General features: G+C 34.5%; 1 protein-coding gene across 2 annotated transcripts in view; it reads right to left on the reverse strand.

Annotated features, from left to right (window-relative positions):
• Positions 1 to 12,820: 12,820 nt before the first annotated feature.
• LOC145252550 (uncharacterized) overlaps positions 12,821 to 27,965 on the reverse strand; it is a 28,143-nt gene continuing 12,998 nt past the window's right edge. The window contains exons 2-4 of one of the 2 annotated variants that reach the window (XM_080112103.1): positions 24,932 to 25,063; positions 21,584 to 21,814; positions 12,821 to 14,917 (exon numbers count right to left, since the gene is read on the reverse strand). In XM_080112103.1, the coding sequence (XP_079968229.1) occupies positions 14,756 to 14,917; positions 21,584 to 21,814; positions 24,932 to 25,063 (525 nt within the window). In that variant the 3' untranslated portion in view covers positions 12,821 to 14,755. The remainder of the gene's footprint in view (positions 14,918 to 21,583; positions 21,815 to 24,931; positions 25,064 to 27,965) is intronic. The other variant, XM_080112104.1, reaches the window with a different exon arrangement.

Consider the following 27,965-nt stretch of genomic DNA (forward strand, 5'->3'; position numbering starts at 1 on the left):
ATTTAAATATTTTTACGTGTATAAAATTATCTATAGACATTATTCGAACTTTCACTTCTCGTCAGTATGGCTAAACTTATTGGGACTCGAACTCACCACCACTCGATACGTAGCATGATGTTTTTACCACAGGGCTAGGTGTATCAGAATTTTCTGGGAATTTTGGACACCCTAACACAAAACTGCGAATAAAATATAAAAAACTTGTAATTTCTTTTTTTTTAAAGTGAGTTGTTTATTTTTTTTATGGAATATACTTCCAAAATAAACTATTAAAGTTGTTTAAAAAATAATAGAAATATTATTTAAAAAAAAAAAACAGTGTTTACAAAGTGCCAGTGCGCGTTCATGCAGTCATTCTTTTTACGTATGAAATCAATTGAATTTTACGAGTTAATTTTTTTTTCAGTTTTTAAACTTTAAAAATCTATCAAAATTTTTCTATAGGTTCAATTTTTACGATATTTTCAGGATCAATGTGAAATTTTATGCTCTTTCCAATAAACTGAATATAATATTTTAGACAAACTTTTTTTACCCCCCCTATTTTGAATGTCTATTAAAATTTAAATAATTAATTTACTCACCAAAGTTTTATATATCACAAACTGAAGATAAAAGATCAATAAATAAAATATTATAATTTAAAACAACAAAAAAAGAAGTGTTATTTGGAAATTTACCTGTAAAGTCCAAAGTGTAAAATCCTTCTTTTTTTTTTTAAATCACGTTGATTTTTTTAGTGAAAGTTCATGTTATGCTTAGATCGTCAAGTAAATATCGGACGCTGACGAAATTTTTTCTATTTCATTCAATGTTTTCTTTTTTTAGATATTAAAAAAAATCACTCGATAAAGAAGAAATGAAATATATTAAATCAAAAATTCATATATTTCTTTAAGAGAATAAAAAAATGGAAATTTGGTGGAGCGAATTTTTTTTTAATCAGCCAAAATCGAAAAGTGAAATGTTATTATTTTTCAAATATGGTGGCACATACTGACCACTTTGTAGCTGAAATGAAATATGTCAAAAATACAAAAGGGAGATAAGGAAGGCACATGGCATAAAGACAAAGGGAAGACAACCGAAAATGATTACCGTTCTGTCACACACAAACGGTCGACGGTCGCAAACGTTTTTGAAATAATTATTTATGTCCCTTTGATGCCTTCGTATTTCATATTTATTTTCGTAAATTCAAAAGAGGGCGAATCTCGCGCTGGGCTCGTGACGTTATCACGGAGCTAGCATTTCCCTTTTCTTCCAATTAAAGGGAGTTTCGTACAAACCCAAAATGTACGAAACTAAGAATTAAAAAAAAATGATACAAAATACAAAAAATCAAATACAAGAACCAGATAAAAAATAATAAATGTAAACAGGGGGGGGCACTATTATCGGTACAAAAAAAATTCCAACATTTCAGCAGCAGTTCAAACAGTCTTTATCAGGGCTAATAAGTTTTTTTTACTAATGCGATTCACTACTGCTTTGCTCCTGAGACCTATTAGCAGCGAACTTCACTTCCAGTCTCCAGTGCTTCCCGCTCACTCCTGCAGCCTTCCTGCTCATTCCCGCAGCCTTCCAGCCCTTGGTGCCTCCAGCTCACTCCTGCAGCTTCCCAGCCACCTCGCCTGTACCGCGCTCCTCCGGCCTACAACCTCGTCTGCACCTTGCTCCTCCAGCCTGCAATCTCGCATGCACCTTGCTCCTTCGGTCTGCAACCTCGCCTGCACCAGGCTCCCTACTGACCGTCCGTTCCTTAACACTGACCCTACGTTCTCAATGTCGTCCGTTTCTTAACACTGATCCTACGTTCTCAGTGTCGTCCGTTCCTTAACACCGACCACCGCGTTCTCAGTGTCCACTGTCCGTTCCAGACCCAGCGAGCAACCATAAACCACGCTACGTCTAGAATACCTATTCTAGCCCTCCAGACCTTAGGCTCCGGTGACGTGCCACCTTCCGGACAACCAGCATACAGATCATACGATTTTTCGCTTTCTTTGCAAATAAAAGGCGAACCCTCGTCTTTAACCAAACAACCTGTGTCTGTCATTCTTCTTTGTCTTCTTGCTGTTTACTTTTTGCCCGTGTCTACCTTGTTAGTTGTTGGGTCGATTGTCCACGGACGACCGGCCCCCGCAACAAAGTAAATGTTATGTTAAGGGTTTTTTTTTTAAACATTAGTCTTTAACCTTAAAAAAATACCAAGAATGAAACTCTTTAATAAAGCAAGGATGAAACTTTTAAATCCGCGGTGACTTTTTTTTTTTTTTTTTTTTTTTTAAATATTTATGGTTTTGTAATGCATTTAGGGCACACCCTAATAAAATAAATAATTCGATACAAGCTTCTAAAATGGTGCCCGCGACGCGATATACAAGCATTCTGAATGGCGAGCCTTCATTTTTCGTAAAAGGTCACAGAAAAGGTTTATTGAGGAGAATGTGGCATTTTCCTTGTAGAAAGCTGGACTCCGGCACCTGGTATTATCGCGGTAGTTATTCCAGTGGAATCGTCGATACCGTAGAGATAACACTGAGGTGGAGAGAGAGAGAGAGAGAGCGAGAGAGAGAGAGAGAGAGAGAGAGAGGAAAAGGAGGTCCGTTCCGTTTGGTGTCTCTCTGCGTAAGAATGAGTTGTTCTTCTTCAAACCGGATGCTGGCCGATTTCTTTTGGGGATAGGAAGTATCAATGCGCCGTACCCCTGACTGGTCAAGATGTGGCCGAATAGCACAGGGGAGAGGCATTGATTCGAGGAAGAAAAAAGTCCAATTTGTTTCTGCTACAACTATAACAAAGCTTATAATATTGATAACACCAACAGCTAGATTTTAACATTACAAACAATGAAAATCGACGATAGTTATAGAAGAATTGCAAAAAAAGTTGATAACATTAATAATACAAAATGTAGTCTTTACGCGACTATGAAGAAAATCGTTTCTGTTTTCATATCATAATTTACAACGCTAAAACTAACGATATTTTCATTAGATGAAAAAGAAGCTGCGGCAACTTTTTTATATTAAAAAGTAAATATTATGGTAAGGTTTAAAAAAAATTATCAAAGAGTTTCATTCTTTGTATTTTTAAGATTAAAGGATATTAAAAAAAACTTACTTATTTACTTAAAAAAAGCCGCAGCTTCTTTTTAAAATGTTTTCATCTAATAAAAATATCGTTGGTTCGTTGGTTTTAACATCATTAATGTCGGAATTTTATTTTGCTGCCAGATAAATTCGACGTTAAAGTAACTAATCTGAAAAAAAAAATGACATGAAACAAAAGAGGGGAAGGGGGTAGAGAATAAAATATAAAGGTCTTGCTTTGAAACGAAGAAGAAACTTTATTTACAATAATAAGTTGCAAATTTTTCCCTTTGCGGGCATTAAACTTATGAAACGCCAAAGTAACATATTATGAAAAAAAAATACCACTGGTTCTTACAAAGAAGTTGTGTGTATCCATTAACGAATTCAATAATAATATTCAAAATAGTATTTCCTAATCACACTCGCATATGAAATTAATTTTAGGAGCGTACTCACAAATTGAAAGCCAGTCAGGCACGTGCCTTTTTCTTTTTTTTTCTTTAAAGTCCTTTTAGAATTTTCTCTCCCTCCATGCTTGCAAACCATAGACACACAGATGAATTTCAGAAGCAAGACCTCGTCGCTTGTCCGGATTCTTTCTTTTTTTACCGGGTTTTCTTCTTTGTAGGAGATTCCAAAGTTCCTTGTCACGTAAAAACAAAGTATTTTCTTTAAAATAATTTCACTCCTTCTAAAATACGTGCAAAACCGTAGTCACGTAAATAGTTTCCAGACGTACGTCTCGTCACGTTTCCGGGTATTAATTTCTTGCCGGGTTTTCTTCTTTGAAGGAGGCTCGTCAAAATTCTATTTTCGGGCAATGAACAACACGTTCAATCTCCACGCCAGCAGAATTTCAAAAGAGGAAGAATCTCGCACTGGGCTCGTGACGTCATTACAGAGCTAGCATTTCCCTTTTCTCAAATTAAAGGGAGTTTCGTACAAATCCAAGATATACGAAACTAAAAATCATAAAGAATACGAAATACAGAAAATCATATATAAGAACCAGATAAAAAATAATAAACGTAAACAGGGGGGCATGCACCATTATTAGTACAAAAAAATTCCAACATTAATTATGATGTACATTTAAAAGAATTCGTCGTAGCTTTCTATTTTTAATGTTTTGATTTAAAAAAAAATATCGCTGTTTCAGAATTTATTTTAAATAAAAAATACACAATGGGTTATTACATCTAGAATACCCTCGAAGGGTCAATTTGATTAATGTTTGCAGTTTCTTTTTTATAATATTGTGAGCGAACTTTGCTGGTTTTTTGGTAATACTTGAATATTTTGAATTTATTTGAAATAGATTATCTCATTTAAAAAAGAAGGGTTCAGCAAAAAAGAAAAGTTTGTAAAATTTATTTTTTAACAGATTAAAGATTTTTTTCAAGATGTGTGAATTTTTGGCCGGTTTTATTGAATTCGGCAGACGATCTTTTTGGGGCCTTCTCATTGGCTGTTTGGAGTCACGTGATGTAAATAAAGAAAACAGAAGTTTTCTTATTTAGTAAAATTAACAAATATAATTAGATTGGAAAATATTTCGGAACTGTTTGGTTCGGCCATTTTCTAGTCTCCAGAGAAACATTTCTACCCCTTTTAAAAATGTTTCTTCGTTAAAATTTTTATAAAAATTTCGGAACAAGTCGAGACAATTGATCTCAAAATTGATTCATTTGAGCTTTGATATCCTTTTGTAAAGAAAAAAAAAACAAAAACCTTTCTACCGGGAAGTTGACCTGAGTAAAAATTAAATATTTTGACAGAGTTAAAATATTAAGAGGAATTGCAATATTGCAATATTTGTTTGAAAATATATTGGAAGAGATCCAAAATATGAAAAATATTTTCAGTAAACCTTGAATGGAGGTCCCAGAGGGAACTATTAATCCTTCAGATAGAAAATCCGATATTTTGTTGGCAGTGTGTAAATTGTTAAAAGGAGTATTAATTATTTATCGTAATGATGATGATAATGATGATGATGATGATGATGATGATGAGGAGGAGGAGGAGGAGGAGGAGGAGAAAATCAAAATAGTACCGATAATAGTAGGAGCACTAGGAACAATTCCGAAAAACTTCGAAAAAAGAATGTCAGAAATTGGAATCAGAGGAATAACTGCAAAAGTGCAACGACTAACGATAATGAAAACGACTGAAATATTAAGGAAAACCCTTGAATGCGGAGAATAATACAAGAAGTCAATATAACAAATAAGCATTACAGGGAATGAAGAACACCGAAGCTGCATATCTACAAGTTCTACACCCCCATCATGCACCCCCACCATCGTTTCATCACCGCTCCGCTCCTCCCAATAAAAAAGTGACACCAAAGAGCTGAGAAGGGTCAAGAAGGACTGAAAGACCGAGGAGCAAGCCAGACCTCGACTGGATAAGCGCAAAGAGAACTGGGACCTTGGGGAGGCTTAGTGCCACTTAAACTCCAGTATAAACCAATGGCCACTGCCGGCGAGAAATCAATGGTAAGGGGCTGTTACGATGATGCAAATTCATTTGCAAATGCTATCGAAGGCGGTGGAGAGAACTGGACATCTGGGGAGACTTGTTGTCACTCAGCCTCCAGAGAACACCACAGGTTTCCAATCAGATCGTTTGTTGACTTGTGTGAAAGCTCCATGTGAGCCGATAATAAAAAGAATACCAGAGAATGAAACAAGAAGACTGTTTCAAAGTATTCTCTAATAAGAAAGTTAACGAAAGGTTTCTTGAGCTCAAATGATGTTTCATTCATAATATAAATTCAAAGAAAACGAATATTAAAAGCTATATTTAGCCTTTTAGGCTATGTTTTTCAACATTTTCCCTTTTCGGATTCTTATCGAATTTTTCCCGAAAAAAAGGGCGTATCTGAATTATTTTTCTTAAAATTTCCTCAGTCTGGCAAGATTTCTGAAAAGAAGAAGAAAAAAAAAGAACCCCAAAAAACTATTTTCAATATTCTTTCTGTCAAATTTCAAGAAGAAAAGAAGAAAAAAAGAACTCTTTTACAAAAAATGGGATGTCAGAATCATCGAAATTCAAATAATTAGTAAAAAAATAGCTTATTGTGATTTAAATACAATTTATTCACGGAAGAATATTAATAATTTACAGAAGGATATTTAATGTCGAAGCCGCCATATTGTCCTGTCAGTGTCATTCTCTTAAAAAGGAATTAGGATTTATAAAGGGCAATAACTCTTACTTTCTTTATTTAGTTCTCTCCCCTTTGATCGCTGCTACACCAATATTAAAAATCTATCTTCTAACGAAAAAACAAGCAACTCGAATTTTTTTGTTTGTTTGTTTACAAGTGTCACGTACATCGAAGGTCAACCGGTGTAGACCATAAGTCACCTCATTCATTTGGCTTATTTTCTGGGATTCTTGAAACCTACTTGATCTAAAAGATTATATCATATTGTGTTTCTCATATCAGTTGTTTTCTTGTCTGAGGTATTCATATATGATTAAAATAAACATATTTCAGAGTGGATGGATAAAGAACAATTATTTATTGCCTATTAGAATTATTAATACGATAGTATATGTGTTATTTAGCATATCATGCTTACATCTTTTTTCTTCTGAGTGACTGTCGTTTAATTGTTATGACATTCCATTTCTTGTAATAACTAATTTTACCAAGAATTTTTCATAAGTTTTGGTTTCGGTTTCGATTATAGCTGGAAGAACTCAAGTTAATGATTCAAAGCCTTGACTGTCGTACGGGTGGTCAGGTTTCGATCCTGGCTTGAGGTAGTTGCCTGTCTAGTTGCACTGGTGAGATGTGATACAGCGAAACAGTACTTTATGTGGATGCTAATGCTCCTTATCTTGAGTTGAGCATATTGGGAAGTGTTACTGTTACACGATATACCATTAGCATTTATAGCGATGTTCTTTGTGTAAATAAATAGAGCTTAGGTATTCGAACGATGCCAAAACATTGTTAATTCCCTACCCGCATAGCAGCTGCTGATTAGCGTAATGGTTCAAAGCCTTGATTGTCTAGCCGCACTGATGAGCTGTATCACAGCTCATATATATATATATATATATATATATATATATATATATGCATGTATGTATATATGTATATATATATATATATATATATGCATGTATGTATATATGTATGTATATATATATATATATGTATATATATATATATATATATATATATAGATAGATAGATATTAATCCTTTGTATATATATATATATATATATACACTATAATATATATACACTATAATATATATATACACTATAATATATATATACTATAATATATATATATTATAATATATATATATATATACTATAATATATATATACATATATATACTATAATATATATATAGTCTTTGAAGTTTTTAATCTTTAAAACTATACAAAAAATATTTTTTATCATTCGTTAGAAAACCATCTAGTCAGTAAGTCATTTAATCACCTGCAATCACTGCATCAACTCACTCTCGAATTTACTATAATACCAATAATTTATTTTTCAAGGGATCATCAGTTGTTTACCATGAAACACTGTTTCGGGGATTTAAAAAAAAAAATATATATACTATAATCTATTATATATATATATATATAAATCCGTAATCCTGTCTGTTTGTTTGTTCACAATTTGATTAATATATACAAAACTTCCTGCTGAAAACGGTTATCTATATAAATTTTATTTACTATAAGATTTTCTATATAAATAAATAGCATCACGATCAATATATATACACTATACTGAAGGCAATGTACATAATAGAACTAATCTAATTTGCATATTATATTAAAGAAATTTTTTAAAAATAATTCGCTCAATTAAAATAACTGATTATAGTAATGTAATTGATGTAATTGTTCTATTTAAGAGTATTATTTAAAGTTGATTTATTTAAATTATTTTAATTCAAGTTATTTGTACTATTTGCTAAACTGGCACATTTTAAGTAATTTTCACTGATATTTCACTTCCGGTTATGAACGGATATAGTTTTTAACCAAATCGAGAGATATGGTGATAAAATGATTTGTTTTAATTATTTATTTTCTAGAAATGTAAAAGTTACAAATATTGATAAAAAAATAAATAATTAGGCTAAGGATGATTTTATTTTTCGACGAAATATTTTAAATCGTTAGCCCTCTATTAAAGTCTCGGCTATAAATGTCGATTCATTGTAAGATGTGAGCACGTTTACCAAAAGGTTAAAATTTATTTCCTACGGACGATTTTAAAATCATTTTTCAACTATTCACTTGACTGTCTGAATTTTATTATCGTTTCCATAATACTTTGAAAAAGAAACAAGATAAAGTAATGCTTTTTATATCAGATATATTCCTACGCGTTTTTTTTTTTTTTTTTTACTTTTTTTTTCTTCGATTTTCTTTTGAGAAAGATCTTATATGTTTTCCTGTCTGGGTAATTGATTTAGTTGATAATATATATTTGTGTGGGTGAGTTTCGACGTAATTATGGTTTTTTTTTTTCGGGGGGATGGGGTATCGCTTTATGTCTCAGCGTCACTCAAAGAAAAATAATTGCAGAAGTACAAAAATGCGGGTGTTTTTATCTGTTTAGTATTAATATAAAGCTGAACGTCGGTGTGTGCGTCTGGTCACGAATAGGCTACTATATGATTGAATATTATAGAATACTGATCACATATAATGATAGAAGATGTATCGAGACACAGGAATGGGCATGTTTAATCTGGCATAATGATGATTCATTAAAATTGTGAGGTCTACGTACGCGCCTGGTTCACAAAGTATGGAAATAAAAAAATTAAAAATTAAAATAAAACGTTTACAAGTGTTTTTGATATAGATGTACATAAGAATACTTTGATAAGTATGTTTTAACTTAAATAGGGATGGTATAATAAAATTGTGGGGTCTGCGTTCGCGCCTGGCCTCCATAGAATGGAAATAGACACAAACTTTAATAAAGACTTTTCATATCTATCTGCATAAGTATACTTTGATAATTATGTTTCAGTTTGAAGAAATATGGAATAATAAAATTATGGGAGTTTCGTTCGCGCCTGATCTCCATAGAATGGAAATATGTCACAAAGTTTAACAAGTTTTTATACTATAGATCCACAGAATATTGTGATAAGTGTTTCAGTGAGAACAGGTATGGTATAATAAATTATGGGGTTTATCTATTTTATTTTTACTTTCATCATATTTTGCTTTGGTTTTGATACCCCCAAATTCGAAGCTATTTCTTTACAACCCTTCCTTTTCATAACCTATCACACTTTCATAAATCAGAGTCCATTTTCTGTAGGCTGTTTTTGAACCCAGTCAACGACGGGTAGTTTTGCTAGTATATATATATATATATATATATATATATATATATATATATATATATATATACTATAATATATATATATACTATAATATATACTATAATATATATATACATACTATAATATATATATACTATAATATATATATGTATATGTGCACACTATAATATATATATATATACACTATAATATATGTATATATATATACACACACACACTATAATATATATACACACACACACACTATAATATATATATATATACACACACTATAATATATATATACACACACTATAATATATATATATATACACACTATAATATATATATATATATATATATAATATACATACATAATATATACATACTAGCAAAAGTACCCGTCGTTGACTGGGTTCAAAAACAGCCTACAGAAAATGGACTCTGATTTATGAAAGTATGATAGGTTATGAAAAGGAAGGGTTGTAAAGAGATAGCTTCGAATTTGGGGGTATCAAAACCAAAGCAAAATAGGATGAAAGTAAAAATAAAATAGATAAACCCCATAATTTATTATACCATACCTGTTCACACTGAAACAACTTATCACAAAATTCTGTGGATCTATATTAAAAACCCTTGTTAAACTTTGTGACATATTTCCATTCTATGGAGGTCAGGCGCGAATGAACACCCCATAATTTTATTATACTATATTTCTTCAAACTGAAACATGATTATCAAAGTATACTTACGCAGATAGTTATAAAAAGTCTTTATTAAAATTTCCATTCTATGGAGGTCAGGCGAGAACGCAGACCCAACAATTTTATTACACCACCCCTATTTAAGTTAAAACATACTTATCAAAGTATTATTATGTACATCTATATCAAAAACACTTGTAAACGTTTTATTTTAAGTTTTAAATTTTTTATTTCCATACGTTGTGAACCAGACACGAACGCAGACCCCACAATTTTAATGAGCCAATGTTCTGCCAGATCAAACATACCCATTCCTGTGTTTCGATACAGCTATCATTATATGTGATCAGTTTTTTATAATAGTCAATCATATAGGAGCCTATTCGTGACCAGACATATGTTTGCTATTTTGCATTATCTTTGTAAAGTTAATTGTAATTCTTATTTCATTATATATATATATATATATATATATATATATATATATATATATATATATATATATATATATATATATAGTCATCCACATACAGTAATGTTTTGCTGTATCACAACTCATCAGTGCGGCTAAACAAGCAACTATCTAAAGCTAGGATTGAAACAGTCGGCACTTCTAAATGTTATGCTATTCAGCTGCTGATATGTTTTGATATTGTCCAAATACCTAAGCTACATTTGTTTAAACAAAGAGCATCGCTTAATACGTTTGTATATTTTTAATAGTTTGTATATTTTTCTTCGTAAGTTTTGGTTTCGGTTTCGATTCAAGCTGATGCATGCAAGTCATTAAGATATATATTTTTTTATTTTGGAAATCACAACTTTATAATATATAAGAATCGATAGAAAATTGACTCTATAATAATATATATGAAATCTGCAAGAATTAAAGTATCATATTTATGACCGGACTATGCCGGACGTCCCTGCTAGCTTTGATAAATATGTTTGCAGTTTTAACAAAAGAGCTACAATAATATCAGGGCGTCTTCATTCTCACTAAACATCCACAGAATGGCAACATCAATATATTACATATGAATGAGTCCCCTGTGGAATTTCCACAGGTCCCGCTAGTAAAAATTATTTATATTAAAGCCTTTTTATTTCTCTCATTTCTTCTTCTCTCACTTTTTTGTTTCTTAATTCTATCTTATACGTTCACGTTTCGGCTTCTCGTAAGCATTACAAATCCACAAAAAATAAGTATAACGTTACACATGTTTACACACATGTTACACACGTAGATCTAACGCGTTGTACACAGTCTACGTCGCCAAGCAGATCAAGACAAAGAATAACTCGCTCTTTCATGTAACAACGACATTTATTTCCTCGTTTCTCCGCCAATGAGTGAATTCTCGTTGCAGCAATGACGTCTCTCACATCTCCAAATAATTGATGAGTTTGTTCTCTTGGATAATCAAACCCCTTTAAGTAATCTTCTGCCCAACCCATTCACATATTCTCGAGTAGATCCCATGCCTTGATAGGCAATGATCCATCAGTATATAAAAAAATAAATTAATAAGCTGTTCCTAAACCTAAACGTAGATTCCATGAACAAAACTTCTTTCTAAGAACTGCACACCTGTGGAACTGTTCCATTTTCCTGCTTTCCAATCGACTACAATTTGGTCACCTTCAAGTCCAATGTAAATAAGTTCTTGATGAGTCACCCCTTTAATAATCCAGTTTACTCAATTCGCAATACTAACGATTACTACAACAGTTTCCCATTGACTACTGTACACTCATTAACCCTTATTCTCGAGTGGCCTCTGGGCCTTGATAAGTGGTGACTCATTTGTAAAAATAAAAGCTAATACGCATCAACAACAACAACAACAACAACAACAACAACAAAAAGTGAAGCATGCATGGTCCCCCGTGAGTGCACAGTGAACGAGGCATAAAAAAAATAACTAAGTTCAGCATTCCCCCCCCCCTCCCTCATTTAGCCCCAAAAGTCCCCAGGGGACGTCAAATCCTGGTGAAAATGAACAAACGGTGCAGTTTAAGGCTTTAACATATGCAAATTTGAGTTCTGCATCATGCAAAAAAAAAAAAAAAATGACTAAGTCCATCATTTGCCTCTATTTAGCCCCAAATGTCCCCAAGGCTTTAACATATTTACATTTGAGTTCAGAACTATGCAAAACTGCTAAATAGACATACACAGAAAATTTTGAACAAATATGGTAAAATAGTCCCAAAAATTGAGTGTTTTTATTAGCCCTAAAAGAGCCAAGAATTATCGCAAAGTATAGACAAATAAAATTATATAGAAATCAGTTAGTTACAACTTTTCAGAAAGTTTTATAAAAATCCAAGGCATCAATTTTTTTTTAATAAGCACAGAAGTGTCAATTTTAGCTATTTTAACTTGAAAGGCACCCCTACAGGGAGAGGGCAACTGGAGTTTTCCTGGAAAATCCGTTCTGTTACTTTTTTACTGATATCATGTTTTATATTTGTGCAAAATTTCAAAAAATTCCAAGGCGTAGTTATTGAGAAAAGCGCGGACAGACGAACGGAAAAATGGACAAGGGTGAATTTACAGGTCCACCCTCCTTTTGTCGGGGGGACTAAAAACATTTCCAACCGATATAATAAGCTTATTATAAAGGCATGAAATGTACAAGCAAACATTAAAAAGACTAAAAACCAAACAATCACTTGATTAGTGAATAAATATATTTTATTGGTACAAAACATTCATTAAAAACAATGGGATGAAAATTTACATATTTAATAACAATGGCTTCAGCGACATTTTCGAGATATGTAATGTTGCACATGGGACCCAACACGTTGTAGCAGTCTACACCGCAAAGGAGACCAAGACAAAAAAAAATAACCTGAACTCACTTTTTCGTGTTGTAACAACAACATTTATTTCTGGGTACATTCTCAAAATATACCGTGATCATGCTTCTTCTCTCTGACAATTGTCCTCTCGAACGTCATCGACATCTCTAACATGATCATCAGTCTGTGCACACGCTTTTTTTAAATCATTTTTTTCTTCGCATATGGCTAAGCTTTTGCACCCTAACCCTAACCCACTCTGCTAAATAAGTAAGCACGTATGACTTGCCGTTGAGTTGAATACGGAACATAGATAAAATTACCGCGGCACCAGCGTGTAATGACGATGTGGAGAGACAAAACAATGAGCGGCTATGGTTGGCGTGTTCCCTCTATGGAGAAGCCCTGGCATTCGAACTCGGAACCCGTCTGATATGAAAACTAAGAAGATACATGAAAATTTAGGCGCTATCGTGGTTCGAGGTGACAGTATAAAAGGACGTTTATTTTGTTCGATAGGGAGCCTGTCACTTTTTTTTTTATCTTGTGCACGTGAGATTGCTGTCAGTTGAGAAGAGGACGGAAAGAGAATTACAGTGGCGGTGGCGGCGGTAGCGGCGGCGAGGGTGAATAAATAGAATGCTGATTGCTAAGAAAAATTCAGAAACGACCCCTTTTTTTTTCTCTTCTTTGCTTTGTTTTTAAAACAAGCAAACGTTTCGCCAAGCACGAATACAACTTGTATGAGTTTACGTAAATAATAAAAAAATCTTTCACAGTGATATTAAGAACACTGGGAATAATCTTAGAAGGCAAAAAAAAAAAAAAAAAAAGAAAAAAGAATTAGCTATAAAAGAAAGAGAACAATTTTTTGTGCAGGAATTTTTTTTCATTTCGGTTTAATTTTTTTTTATATTGCAATTCTATTTCGACAATATACAAGAAAAAGAAAAGAACCCCCCCCTGTAATTTAATGATTGAAATTAATCTAATCTATATATATAAAAGGCAAAATGTGTGTGCACATATTTTTGCATGTTTGGCAAAGGCTTTTTTGAGGGGTATTCTCCGTGGGGTTACTACTTTTTAGAACTTTTTATACACAGTGTAGATTGTAATATCTACGATTTGCAATTGTGCATCGCGTCTAGATTTATTTACATCGACTTTTACAAAATTCTTGCTATTTCGGCTCCCCTCATGTGTGTTCAGCTTTTTTGTATAAAAACGAAACTAATCTGAAGCAAGGGCAGTGTTCTAGGCTCTTGTGCCAGGAACGTCCAGATAGCAATAAAGCTTTGATCAATGCGGGGGAAACCCCTTATATCAGACAATTCAGACAATTGCTATTCATTTATGGGAAGCGGGCCCCCCCTCCCCCAACATCTTAAGGAAACAAAACCAGCCAAAGGTGGGTAAACAAACCCAAAAAACTGCCTCGCAGTAAAATTTAACTGCGGAATTTCTATTTGACCTCATTAAATTCATGCACCTGTCAATTCGATTTTTAATGGTTAAATAAATTCAACCGTCTTCCTGTTACTCTCCCTTGCTGGCCAAGTGGTAACATGCCAGGGTTTTTTCACACTTTATTTTCCACCACATTTCCTCAAGGCTTCTGGTTCGATTCTACCTACCTACCAAATCTTTTATTTATTTATTTTTTATTTTATCATATTTGTTTTACCTCCCTCCCTTCCCCCAACATACACACCTACAAACACCCAGGAAACGCCGGGCACCCTCGCTAGTCAATAATAAAAAAAGAGGTGAATTTAGTCCAGTTTTCATTATAAAACAAGATTATTTTTGCGCCATTTCTAGTAAATTACGGAAGACTGTCACTTGGTTAATTGCTACTTTGATAGTTGCCATTGAATACCAGCGTCGAAAACCAGATGGTGCTCCTTGCGAAAAATATGGAACTTCATCAGTCAAAGGATGTGATGCTATAGTGCCAGGAATCTGAAATAGAGGAACATAGACAATAATAATAATAATAATAATAATAATAATAATAATAATAGTAATAGTAATAGTAATAATAATAATAATAATAACTAGCGGAACCTCACCATCTATGGTAGCACGTCTAAGACCGTAAACAACCAAGTTCTCTTTGATTCTCTTGCCTCTGATGTTGAGCACATGGTACAATGGGGAAAGGAGTGGCTGGTTACTTTTAATGCATCTAAAACCAAGCTTCTATCTTTACACAATCAACGTTTTGTGCCCATCTGGCACCAATTGAAATGAATGGCTCTCGTCTTGGGGAGGCCCCCTGTTTTGACAAGCTTCTAGGCTTGACCGTTACTCCTGATTTTAAATGGAACATGTACATCAAATCTGTTGCCAAGGCTGCTGGAAAAATGGTGGGATCTTTCTATCGATCCAGAAGATATCTCATTGCTGATGCAATTCTCTATCTATATAAGAGCCAGGTACGTCCAAGGATGGAGTACTGTTGCCACATCTGGGCAGGAACTGCTAGAAAGGACTTGTCCTGCCTTGATAGAGTTCAAAATAGAGTTCGTAGCCTTGTAGGAGATGTCCTTTTCTATTTCCTGCAACCTTTATCTCACAGAAGAGGTGTTGCGAGTTTGTCTCTGCTTTATCGTTATTTTCATAGCAAGTGCTCGACTGAACTTCAATCTATGGTCCCCCCTCGCCAAACTTTCACAAGAAATACTCGTCTAGCTGAAAACACTATCAATAATTCTCCCCACTCTTTATCTGTGCCTAAACCTAAACGTAGATTCCATGAGCAAAGCTTCTTTCTTAGAACTGCATGCCTGTAGAATTGTCTTCCGTTTTCCTGCTTTCCAGCTGACTACAATATGGTTGTCTTCAAGTCCAACATAAACAAGTTCTTGATGAGCCGTTCCACTTAAGTTAACAAATTTACTGAATTTCCATTACTAACGATTACTATATTGTCCAATTGACTACTGTACACTATTAACCCTTATCCTTGAGTGGTCTCTGGCCTTGATAAGTGGTTATGCCTATGTAAAAAAAAAAAAAAACAACAAAAAACCTGTGGAAATTCCACAGGAGACTCATTCATATGTAATATATTGATGTTGGCATTCTGTAGATGTTCAGCGTAAATGGAGACGCTCTGATATTATTGTAGCTCTTTTGTTAAAAATGCAAAAGTATTTATCTAAGCTGGCAGGGACGCCCGGCATAACCCGGTTGTAAAATATACTTAAATATGATATTTTAATTTATGCAAATTTCGTATACATCAGCTTGAATCGAAACTGAAAACAAAACTTATGAAGAAAAATATATGTGCATATATATGTACCGTTAACGTTTCATCCTATTTACCCTGCCCAAGGACAGACTGATGATCTCTGAACTGCCTATTTCCCTTCCGTCCCCTGGCGGCACTCTCCCGATACCAGGGGAGATCATCAGTCTGTCCTTGGGCAGGGTAAATAGGATGGGACGTTAACATGAGCATATATATATATATATATATATATATATATATATATTAAGTAAAGTTAAGGACATTTAACTATCGAGCTTATTATATATCTAAATTACAACGAGCATTTCCTGTATTTTAATTAAACTAGTAATTTCACTGTTACATTAAAATACACTTAGCTCTTTAGACTATTATTCTAATCTCCTTTAAATTATATATATATATATATATATATATATATATATATATATATATATATATAACTTGAGTTTCTTCAGCTATAATCGAAACCAAAACCAAAGCTTATAAAGAATTCATGGTAAAATTATTTATAAAAAATAGATGGCTTGAGTGCCATCAACTATAATCTGGAACCAAAACTTAGGAAGAATTGTTTGAAAAATTATTACAAGAAATGGAAGGTCATAACAATTAAACGACAGTCACTTAGAAGAAAAAAGATGTAAATGTGACACACAAAATAACACACAGTATTGTATTAATATATAGATAAGATGATAATAATATCATTAATAGTAGGAGCACTAGGAGCAATAGCTAAAAACTTTAATAAAAAATGGGAAAAATTGGAATCAGAGGGATGAGTGAGAAGATACAACAGATAACAATAATGAAAACGGCTGAAATATTAAGGAAAATCTTTGAATGCAGAAACTAATACACATGAGCTACATGCACGAGCTGGACATACAGAAACTGCTACAGATGTAAAACACAAATAAGCATCACATGGAATTATGAAAACTAAAATTGCATAATTATAAGTTAACCTCTGCACGCACCTGCCTTCCACGTGCCCCTGCCCTCCCACCACTTGCCTCCCTTTACTCTGTGTGTGTGGGTGTGTGTATGTTACCATAAACTGGCACCACACCAAATAAGTGAGGAGAATCAAGGAGGATAGAAAGATCGAGGAGAGAAAGCACTAACCAGACCTCCACTGGATGAATACAAAGAGGACTGGGACCTTGGGGAGGCTTTTGCCACCCAAATTCCAGTGAAGACCAATGTTGTGGAACAGAAGAGAAATTATCTGTTATTTAGTTATCTATCGAGCTAGTTTTCTCTCTGTCTTTGTATCTGGTTATCAATATATTCATCTATCGATCTATCTATCTATCTATCTAACTGGCGAGGTGAGCAAGAAATGAGACATGAGGTTGTTTTAATAAAGTTGTCAAAATATATCAAACTCGGTGCCGATCAAGTTTCCACCCGAAGCATCTGATCAGTTGATCGGAAGTACATGTCTGTCTGTTACATATTCTAGTTAGCTGAGAAAATAGATGAATTAAAAAACAGAGCAGACGGTTTAACAGGCGCCCCCCCCTCCCCGGGGAGGAAGCTGACATGTCTCAGAATGGAAACGAGAATTAACCACCCGAGCAAAGATCGTCGATCACTCCTCTGATGGACGTCATGCCTGGGAATGAAATAAACCAAATAAAAATATACAGCATCTTGATATCTCCGTTGAAGCATCTTCATTTATATTTACACAGAATCCTTCTCCCTAAGATTGGCTGAATATCTTCCAGAGGTCAACAGCAGAAAACCAGGTATGTTGTCAAATAAATGTTTATGTAATTATGTCTGACACACACGCACACAACGCAGACAATCATGGAGCATAGACTGTAAGAGTAACAGATGGTTTAGATACTAAAGAACCCCATTATAGACATTTAGTAACACAATGCACAATCACATGTCATTGCTATGAACCTCTCCATCACATAACATGTTTGTATATTGATTTGGTACCATAAAATAACATACATCGATTTGGTACACTAGTATACAACACGAGAAATCAATGGTATGAAGCTGTTGCGATACTGCAAATTTATCTGCAAAGATTATCGAAGTGGAAAGTACTGGAAATCTGAGGAGACTTGTTGTCACTCAGACTCAAGGGAACACCACAGGTTGTTCTCAGAGAGAAATCTTTGATGATAGCTTGTGTGACTACTCCTAGTGAGTAAATAATAATAACAATAATAATAATAATAATAATAATAAGAAGAAGAAGAAGAAGAAGAAGAAGAAGAAGAAAAACTATAAGAAAACCTACAACAGAATCTACCAATTAATTTATTATTGCGGACTATTATCTTCATCTTTCTTAGATGTTGTTTCACAACGTTTCGGCCAACTATTCCTCTGGCCTTCATCAGGTGGTAACCACGATGGGATAGGAACTCCAACTGCCATCCATAGTTGTCGTCTCACCACGTTTTGGCTTACTTGGCCAAAACGTCGTGAGACGATTGCTGAGAATGCAGTTAGGAGATTCAGAGTTTCTATCCCATCGTGGTTACCACCTGACGAAGGCCAGAGGAATAGTTGGCCGAAACGTTGTGAAACAGCATCTAAGAAAAATGAGGATAATCGTCAGCAATAATAAATTAATGAATAATACTTATCTCATTAATGAATTCCAATTAAATAATATAGAATCTACCAAGTATGGATATATATATATATTCGTAAAAATATACAAACTATCCAACAATATTATCGACACAATATTCTGCTTGTTCTTTAGTTAGTCCGTACGCCATGCTTTGTAAAAAAGCCAAATAAAATTGTTGAAGCTAAACTAATTCTAAAGAACAACAAATTCACGAAATTTGGCCTTAAAAATGGCCAATTTGGCAGCCCTGGACAAAAATATGAGAGTAACTTCCCTGTAACGTAGCTTCGTCTTTGAATATCATTTTGATGATCATATATGATCATTGTTGCAATGGTGTAAGAAAGGAATTGTAATAATTTCGACTTGCAGTGGTTCATCAATGAAAGATATCAGTGAAACATTACATAAAAAAGGGAACATTCGAAAGACTAGGCAAAAAACAGAAAAGAAAGAAGAACATTGCCTGTCAAGAGATGCTGGATTGCAGGAGTAAATTAAAGATTCTCTCTTACAATGTGATTTTATTATTTGTATTGAACTATGTAGCACAATATTACTTTCTGAGTATTTATTATTATTTATTAATTTATCTCATTTGAGTCAGTTGTATATTTAAAATACAATGAACACTATTTTCATAGAAATGTTAATAGACTCATATTTGCTGTGGGTTATTTGTTTTTGTGTCCAAAAAACTGATTTTTTGAGCTATCCAGAAAAAATATTTATTGATTAAATATATTTCTTAATCCAGTGAAATTTCCACGAGTCCTGCTAGTTAATATTATTAAGAAAGCAATGGAGACTGGTAATGACAGCCGGAGGACAACATCTGACGGAGATAAGAATACAGAGAAGAATATTCGAAGGAAACTATCATCACTACTGGTTATCGTAGCTATGATGCCACAAATGAAAACCATGGTCGTTGCCAGCAAGAAATCAATTGTAAGCAGCTGTTGGAATAATGCAAAGTCATTTGCAAAGGTTATCAAAAGAGATGGAGCGTACATGAAATCTGGGGATACTTATCATACAAACTTCAGGAAATTAGCTAAATTTAAACAATGGTGATGAATTTGCCACCAGCAAGAAAAAACAGCATTGCCAACGTTCTGACTCACTGAGTTTGTCTGAAGGGTGTATGGAATGATCAACGAAAATCCTGTATCATTAATGCGGCATCTTGCCAAAGATCTTCAAGTATCTGAAGGAACGATATATATCGTAGATTTTATTTATATTTATTATTATTATTTTTTTTTAATGTTCTTCCATTGAAGATTGTAACGCTGGAGATGGAGCAGCCAAACCAGCTGCCAACATTGCCCTGCTTTTTATTGAAACCAACCGTGAGCTCTTTTTAGTATCCTTGTTGTTCCCTTAAGTGCAATTGTCTGGATCTCTTTTGCACTTAGTTCACCAGGAATATTAGTTAGGTAGGACTTCAGGTTCTTCTTCATAACCCCTGTGACACCTATAATAACTGGTATGATTGATATCTCTCTAAGATTCCAGTTTCTTTTCAAATCATACATGAGACCTTGATATTTGGTCTGTTTCTCTTTTTCAGCTCTGTTCAAACCTCCATCATTAGGAACACTCACTTCAACCAAGGTTGCACCCCTCTCTGACTTAATCCATATAACTATGTCAGGTTTGACAACAGCATTTTCAAGATAGGTGGCTGTAGGGATTACATGGTCGTAATGGTATATAAGTCATTTCAAACCTTGTCTTTTTTCTCTTGTACTCAATTATGTGATATGGTGGTATTGTAAAATATGATGTTGCTAAAGGATGAAGGTGTTTGTGGATAACTGTGCCCAATGGATGATGTCATCCATCAAATGAAAGAAAGAGGGGGGGGGGTAGATATCCGTTGACTCTAATGGATAACTGATGATCAAGCTGTAGTTATTTTTTATCCCAACTGGCCATATTTCTCAAACTTTCTGAAACCGCAGGTATCAATATGTCTAATAAAGAGCGACTGTTACGATAACTCAAAGTCATTTGTAAAGGCTATCAAAAGAGAGAAGAATACTGTACATATGGAGGGACTTGGTATCACACACACTTCAGTAAACACCACCGGTTATTATCAGTGAGTAATCTTTGGTGATATCCTGTGTGAGAACTCCTAGTGAGTACAAATAATAATAATAATAATAATAATAATAATAATAATAACGATAATAATAACAATAATAATAACAATAATAATAATAATAATAATAATGATAATAATAATAATGATAACAATAATAATAATGATAACAATAATAATAACAATAATAATAATAATGATAATAATAATAAAAATAATGATAATGATAATAATGCTAATGATAATAATGATAATAATAATAATAATAATGATAATAATGATAATAATAATAATCAACGCGATGAAAACGAATTATATCAGTGTTAACAACACAGGAAAACAGTAAATATAGACACTGTGGACAAAGAGATGAAACGATAAATCACATATCTGGATACAAAAATAGCCCCCACCCCAAGAAAAAATACAAAACAATGGACACGGTTGTGTGGAGAAGGTATTCCACCGGGAACTATGCAAACGGCTGCATTTAAAACATGTAAATAATGGTACACACACACCTTGGAGACAATATTGGAAAATGAAAAGCATAAAATCCTCTGGGATATAAAAGTACAAACTGACATGATCATTAAAGCAATGTTTATATAAAGAGATTTGCAAATAGTAAAGCCTTACCCCTTTCTCAGAAAATTTCTTCACTTCTGTGAGGTAATAATGAATAGAATGGAGTCCACAATAAAGCATGGCTTCGCTCTCGTTTTGCTGATCTGCGCAGGATTTCGGAAAAATACATTTGATTCCATTGACCACAGACGAATTGCACAAGATGTAATGTTCTTGTTCCATAAGCTGATCGAATATAAAGATGTACTTTCTCATCAGGTCTGCCATATTAATTAGCAACGCCTAAAAAAAAACAAAATGCAATATTTCATTATGTCTCATATATATATATATATATATATATATATATATATATATATATATATATATATATATATATTTCAAATGTATTCTTTGTCTTACATAGAATAATAAAAATCTTTTGATTTGAAATTTAAACATTTAACATCATAAATTTTTAAATTCATTGAATGACTAAAATTATATATATATATACTAGCATTTTTGCCCGGCGTTGCCCGTGTGTTTGGAGATGTATGTTGAGCAAAAAAAAAAAAAAAAAAGTGGTCAATATTTTTAAATTTGACCCCTACTATGACCCCTTAACATTTATTGTTTTGGGCTCAAATCAAGTTATTAAGTTAGACCCATGTCCAAGGAACCTATATCTAAAATTTAAAGTGTTTAGACCCAAAATTGTCGGAGGAGTTTGGTAGAGTTCTCAAAGATCAAATCGTTGAACTTTGACCCCTTAACAGCCAAATTTCTAGCTGAAAACCGATTACAAAGATGTTCCCAAATCTCAGTACCCTGTATATCAAATTTCGAGTCTGTAGACTTTAAATTGACAGAGTTATTGCGTAGGGAAATACACACACCTTCACTTATATCCATATATGTATATATTTCAAAATTTCGGTTAATTTTATATGCAGATATCTATATAATTATAAAACTCGGATAAGCTTACTTTCTTTGGCGTTTAAACCGTCCATCCAGTTTCTGACTTCCGGTTTAAAAAAATTTGTCTGCTTACCTATTTCATGGCTGCCCTGTCTTAAGACCGATATTAAAAGCCACTGCTGCTATTCAAAGCATACACAAGGTCAACAATATAGTTTTGTTTTAACTTATTTTAACATGTTTTCCTTACAAATAAATGTAATGTACATTCAACGGGGTTAAATTACATTTATTTATAAGGAAAAACTGATTTAAATATAAATATACAATATGTAACTGTAATTATATTTATAACCATATTAACTGCTTTTAGTAACACTTCTATGGATTCTGACGATTTTTTTTTTTCAGGTCTTACTTAAAAAATATTTTCTTTTCAAGGAGAGAGGGAGTTAGAAATTTGGTTTTAGCAGTGCTTTTAGCAGGGCCTCCTTAATTTTAATTAGTGCTTGGAGGCTTCCTGAGTTTTAGTTTATGTATGTATTATGTATGTATGTATGTATGTATGTATGTATGTATGTATGTATGTATGTATGTTTGCATATCTTGCAAAATCTTTCGACAGAGGCAACGGATCCTGGTAAGATTGGTATCATTTTGAAGTTGAATGTCTCGGACAACAAGTATAAAAAAATTGTCCAAAAACATTAATTCCTTCACCCTAAACTCGGCCGTTTTGTACAAGGAGGGTGGATTTTTTTCGCCGACATTTTAGCAAGTCATTGTCACCGTTAGATTAACTTTGGTTAGTTTCAACGCTTTTGACTTCCGGTCGTGTCATGGAGACATCGGCTAAGATGTCAGATTAATTCACGTTCTGCTACCAACCAATCAGAAACCAGAATTACTTCATAAAAATTAAACCTTTTCTGTAGCAACCTCGCATATGTTTGCTTCGTGGCAACACAGGAAGAATCTTTTGCTCTGTGGCTTTCAACTCAAGAACTGTCTACTGAGAACCAGTCACCTCCAGGACTTGTATAGAACAACTAACCATCGGGAACTGTTCTGTCTGCTGAGAACCAGTCACCTCCAGGACTTGTATAGAACAACTGACCATCGGGAACTGTTCTGTCTGCTGAGAACCAGTCACCTCCAGGACTTGTATAGAACAACTGACCATCGGGAACTGTTCTGTCTACTGAGAACCAGTCACCTCCAGGACTTGTATAGAACAACTAACCATCGGGAACTGTTCTGTCTACTGAGAACCAGTCACCTCCAGGACTTGTATAGAACAACTAACCATCGGGAACTGTTCTGTCTGCTGAGAACCAGTCACCTCCAGGACTTGTATAGAACAACTGACCATCATTAACTGTTCTGAAACTAAACATGGCTTTCAACTCAACTGTCGTTAAAGTTGGATTCAGGTGACAAACAGAGTGCATGCATGTGCAACATATAAGTCACTTCTAGGGTAGTCAAACCGGTGAGGGGAGGGAATCTTAAATTTTAAATTGGCTGCAAATATTATATTATCATGAGTATTTTGTAAGGGTTTACTTGTAGAGGGGAGAGGAAAGTATCCTCATTTTAGCTTGTGCTTAAACACTCAAGAATTGTGTTTAGTAGGCACTTGTACGTGTGTAACAGAGTGCGGATATGCAGATGGCAGCTGTATACAAATGACCGAACCGTGTGCAAAATGACGTCACAGCAAAGGAGAAGAAGAAAGAACGTGTGCACAGACTGGGGATAACATCAGAGAAGGGGAACGGTACTCAAAAGGTATTTGAGGATCATCTCAGAGATGGACAGAGATAGATGTGTCATGCATGGTGGCCGAAGGCAACAGGAAAATACCAGTAAATAAATATCTGTGAATAAATTTTGGTTCAAAAGAGAGTCGCCAACCTGATAGGTTCTGAACTGTCATCTAGGTTTCAGCCTCTGTCCCAGCAACGAAATGTTGCATCCCTCTACCTGCTCTACAAGTACTTTAATGGTGAACGCTCTGCACTTGTACCCCCTCGACGAAAATACACCTGACAAACCAGACAAGCAGCTAAATCCCACTCCTTCACAGTAGAGATCCCTAGATGTAAGAAAGCCTTCTACTCTTTATCTCCGTCTCAGCACAATGAGAAGAGAAGATGTGACACAAGTGTCGGGAAAATGGGACTTGAAAAGCAAGAGGAAGAGCACTCTAGCCTGTAAAAATTGCGTGGGCAGCCCCGTCAGCATTCCCCGGTCGGGGCGTCTCCAGCGATTATTAATAAAGTAACCCCTTCTCAAAGGGTGAGAAGGCAAAGCCTGGGAGGGTGGACCTCATAGAACTGCACAGGACCATACGGACCATACCTCAGTCAACAGAGAAAAAAGCCACCTCAACAATAACCTCGACTCTTAAGATCAAGGGACCCTCTTCTCGCCTAGCGAGGTAAGTGTTTGTTACTATTAAAAATGTGCAGAAAAAAAGGTTTGTAAACTTACGTTGTTGTACACCTTTTTGTCGTTGGATTCAGGTGGCAATATTAGTTGCGGAGGTTTGGAGGTCATTCGTGTCAGGAATCGGTTTATGAATTTGTCGCAGTCGTCAGTAAACAGCAGTGGCACTTGCGTACACTATACAAATAAACAAACATAGAAATAAACAAACATAGAAATAAACAAACAAATAAACATTTGAGGACTAGATAATCTATATTAATAAAATGATAAGACAACTTCAAGTGTTGTATACATTTTTCATTCCCTGCTACTATTACTTATTTTTGTACCCCTCCCTCTCCTCCCGGGTTTCTTACTACACCACCTTGACACACCCGGGTAACGCCGAGCATCCCCACTAGTTTAATATATAAAAGGCCAAATGTGTGTATATGTGTGTATGTGTGTGCGTATATGTGTGAGTGTGTGTGTGTTTGTATGTATCGCAAAAAACTTTCGACAGATGACGGATCCTGACAAAATCAGTATCGTTTTCAAGCTCCATCCTTCGGATGACAAATATATAAAACTTTGGCCAAAAATATTAATTCCTTCACCCTAAACTCGGCTGTTTTTTACAAGGAGGGGAGGGTTTTTTTTTGACATTTTCACAAGTCATTGTTTTCTTTCTGATTGACTAGGCTTAATTTCAACACTCTCCACTTCCGGTTTGGCCATAGACGTTATGTTTTTTTCACTTTCTTTTCCTCCTTTGCATTACAGGTTCGAGCCTGCCTACCTACTACCACTTTTTTTAACACCTCTCTCCACCCAAACTGCCTACTATTGTTTTGATTCCCCCTGCTACTACTGTTGCGTTGTCTATCATAAAGGGAATCGTGTGTGATCATCTAGACAGAGTTAACGTTGAGTGATCATCTAGTTGTTCTGTCTATTTGTTCATATGCCGTTGTGTGTGTGTGTGTGTGTGTGTGTGTGTGTGTGTGTGTGTTACATGTATTTTTCGACATACTTTCTGCGTCTTCGATGTTGGTCCATCTGGAAACATCTCGTCTCTTGGAAGGAAGACTTGTATCTGTTGGACGAAGATTCATTTCACTCCAAGACAAGGAATTGGTTTTATAGATTTTATTCACTTTTCCAGATGTCTCGCAGAAGGATGGAAAGTGAATCTCTGGCCTGCGTGGTTTCATTTCTTGGTCTCATTTCCACACACGTCAGCGCCCCCCCCCCCGTGAAGGGGAGGAGACAACGGTGAAGCCGTCCGTCGCCTTCTAAGTCCAAACCAAATCTCAACGATTCAGCTAACTTGATCACGTGACTCACACGCAATCCGATCAGCTGATCCTGATTTCCGGTCAACGTGTCTACAATATAATTTATACCTCCTTCTCTCTCTCTCTCGATCCACTCTCTAACACTACCACTTTTTCTTTAACATCTCTCTCCTTTCCCCCTTACTACACACCCGGGCAACGCCGGGTACCCCCGCTACTCTAATATATAAAAGGCAAAATGTGTGTTTGTGTTTGTATGTCTGCCAAAAACTTTCGACACACACGACAGATCCTGACCAGTATCGTTTTCGAGCTCGATCTTTCGGACGACAAATATCGAAAAATTGGCCAAAAACATTAATTCCTACACCCTCAAGTGGGCAGTTTTTTTACAAGGAGGGGTCGGTTTTTGCGTTGATATTTTCACAAAGTCATCATCTTGGTTAGATTGATTATGCTTAATTTCAACGTTGGAGACATCGACTAAGACGTCACGTTTCTTTTAACCTTTTTTTTTTCTCCTTTGCGTTATGGGTCCGAGCCTGCCTTCCTATTACCACTTTTTTTTTTTAATCTCTCTCCACCCGGGCTGCCTACTGTTGTTTTTATCCCCCTTCACTACTACTACTACTATTTTTTACAACCACCACTTTACATTGCGACAAGAAACATGTGGAAAGTTAGGTCTGCAATATTGTGAAAACTAGTTGCCGGCCTCAATTTTAAATGCAATATTCATTTTCAGTACACCCAAAAATCCTAGAAAAAATTTTTAAAGGTAAGTTATGTGTTGGTCTCCCAGACCACATTTACCCAAAATTAATTCAATTTATTGTGTTATTTTATGTTTCAATTTTAATTTCACTTCGCTCCCGCCACCAGCAACACCCAAAATATTTTAGTGAGATTGATCGTTATTTTATGTTTCAAATGTAATTCTCCCCACCCCACCGCCTCAAATTGTCATGTCGTGGGACCTGTTTTGTTTATGAAATTGTTAGGTGAAATTACAGAATGGTCTCAAATAAAAAATTAAATTTATCGTGTTATTTCTTGTTTCAAATTTAATTCCTTCCCCGCAAAAAAATTTGAATTTGTCATGTTTGCCCCCCCCCCGCCTCCCAATCGCCAAACTTGGAAAATGCTAGGGGTGACATGTCTTGAACGCTAGATGGCCAAAAAGTGGATGCTCATTTTAAGTTAAATGTATATAGAAAAGTGATCTCCCACTCTAAAATGTTAAATTTTATGTTTTTTTTTTATCAAAATTTCTTCTTTCATATTATTTATAAGGGCTGTTTAAACGTATTGTTACGAGGTTTAATGCAAGATCTCATTTCGATTTATGAAGCGTTCTTGAAACTAATAATTAACGCAATTCATTATTCAAAGTTAACAAGTCAACAAATTAGCAGGAGCAGCCCCAACTATGAAAACGACAAGATAAAAGCAGCAGCAGTAGCAACAGCAGCAGCAAAGAACAGCGACAAGCTTTACGAATTTATATAAATACTCAACTCTGATTGGTTAATATCTAGCAATTTGATTGGCTGTCAAAATCCAACTTAAACCAATCAGAAGAAACTTGCCGTAGGAGCCGGGCACCTACTAATTTTATATTTAAATAGAAAAGAGCCAAGCTCATGGAAGAGATATGCTCAAGAGAATACGGTATATGCCAGACGAACCCTTGACAATCAGAACCAAGACACAAGAGAATAACTAAAATTAACCCTGGCCGATTTGGGCATGGGTCTTGGAAATCACAAACATGATAAGAAGTACATCGGTCACCCACA

The sequence above is a fragment of the Euprymna scolopes genome, chromosome 29, assembly GCF_053919585.1.
Source record: "Euprymna scolopes isolate OS-2025 chromosome 29, ASM5391958v1, whole genome shotgun sequence".
NCBI classification, from domain to species: domain Eukaryota; kingdom Metazoa; phylum Mollusca; class Cephalopoda; order Sepiida; family Sepiolidae; genus Euprymna; species Euprymna scolopes.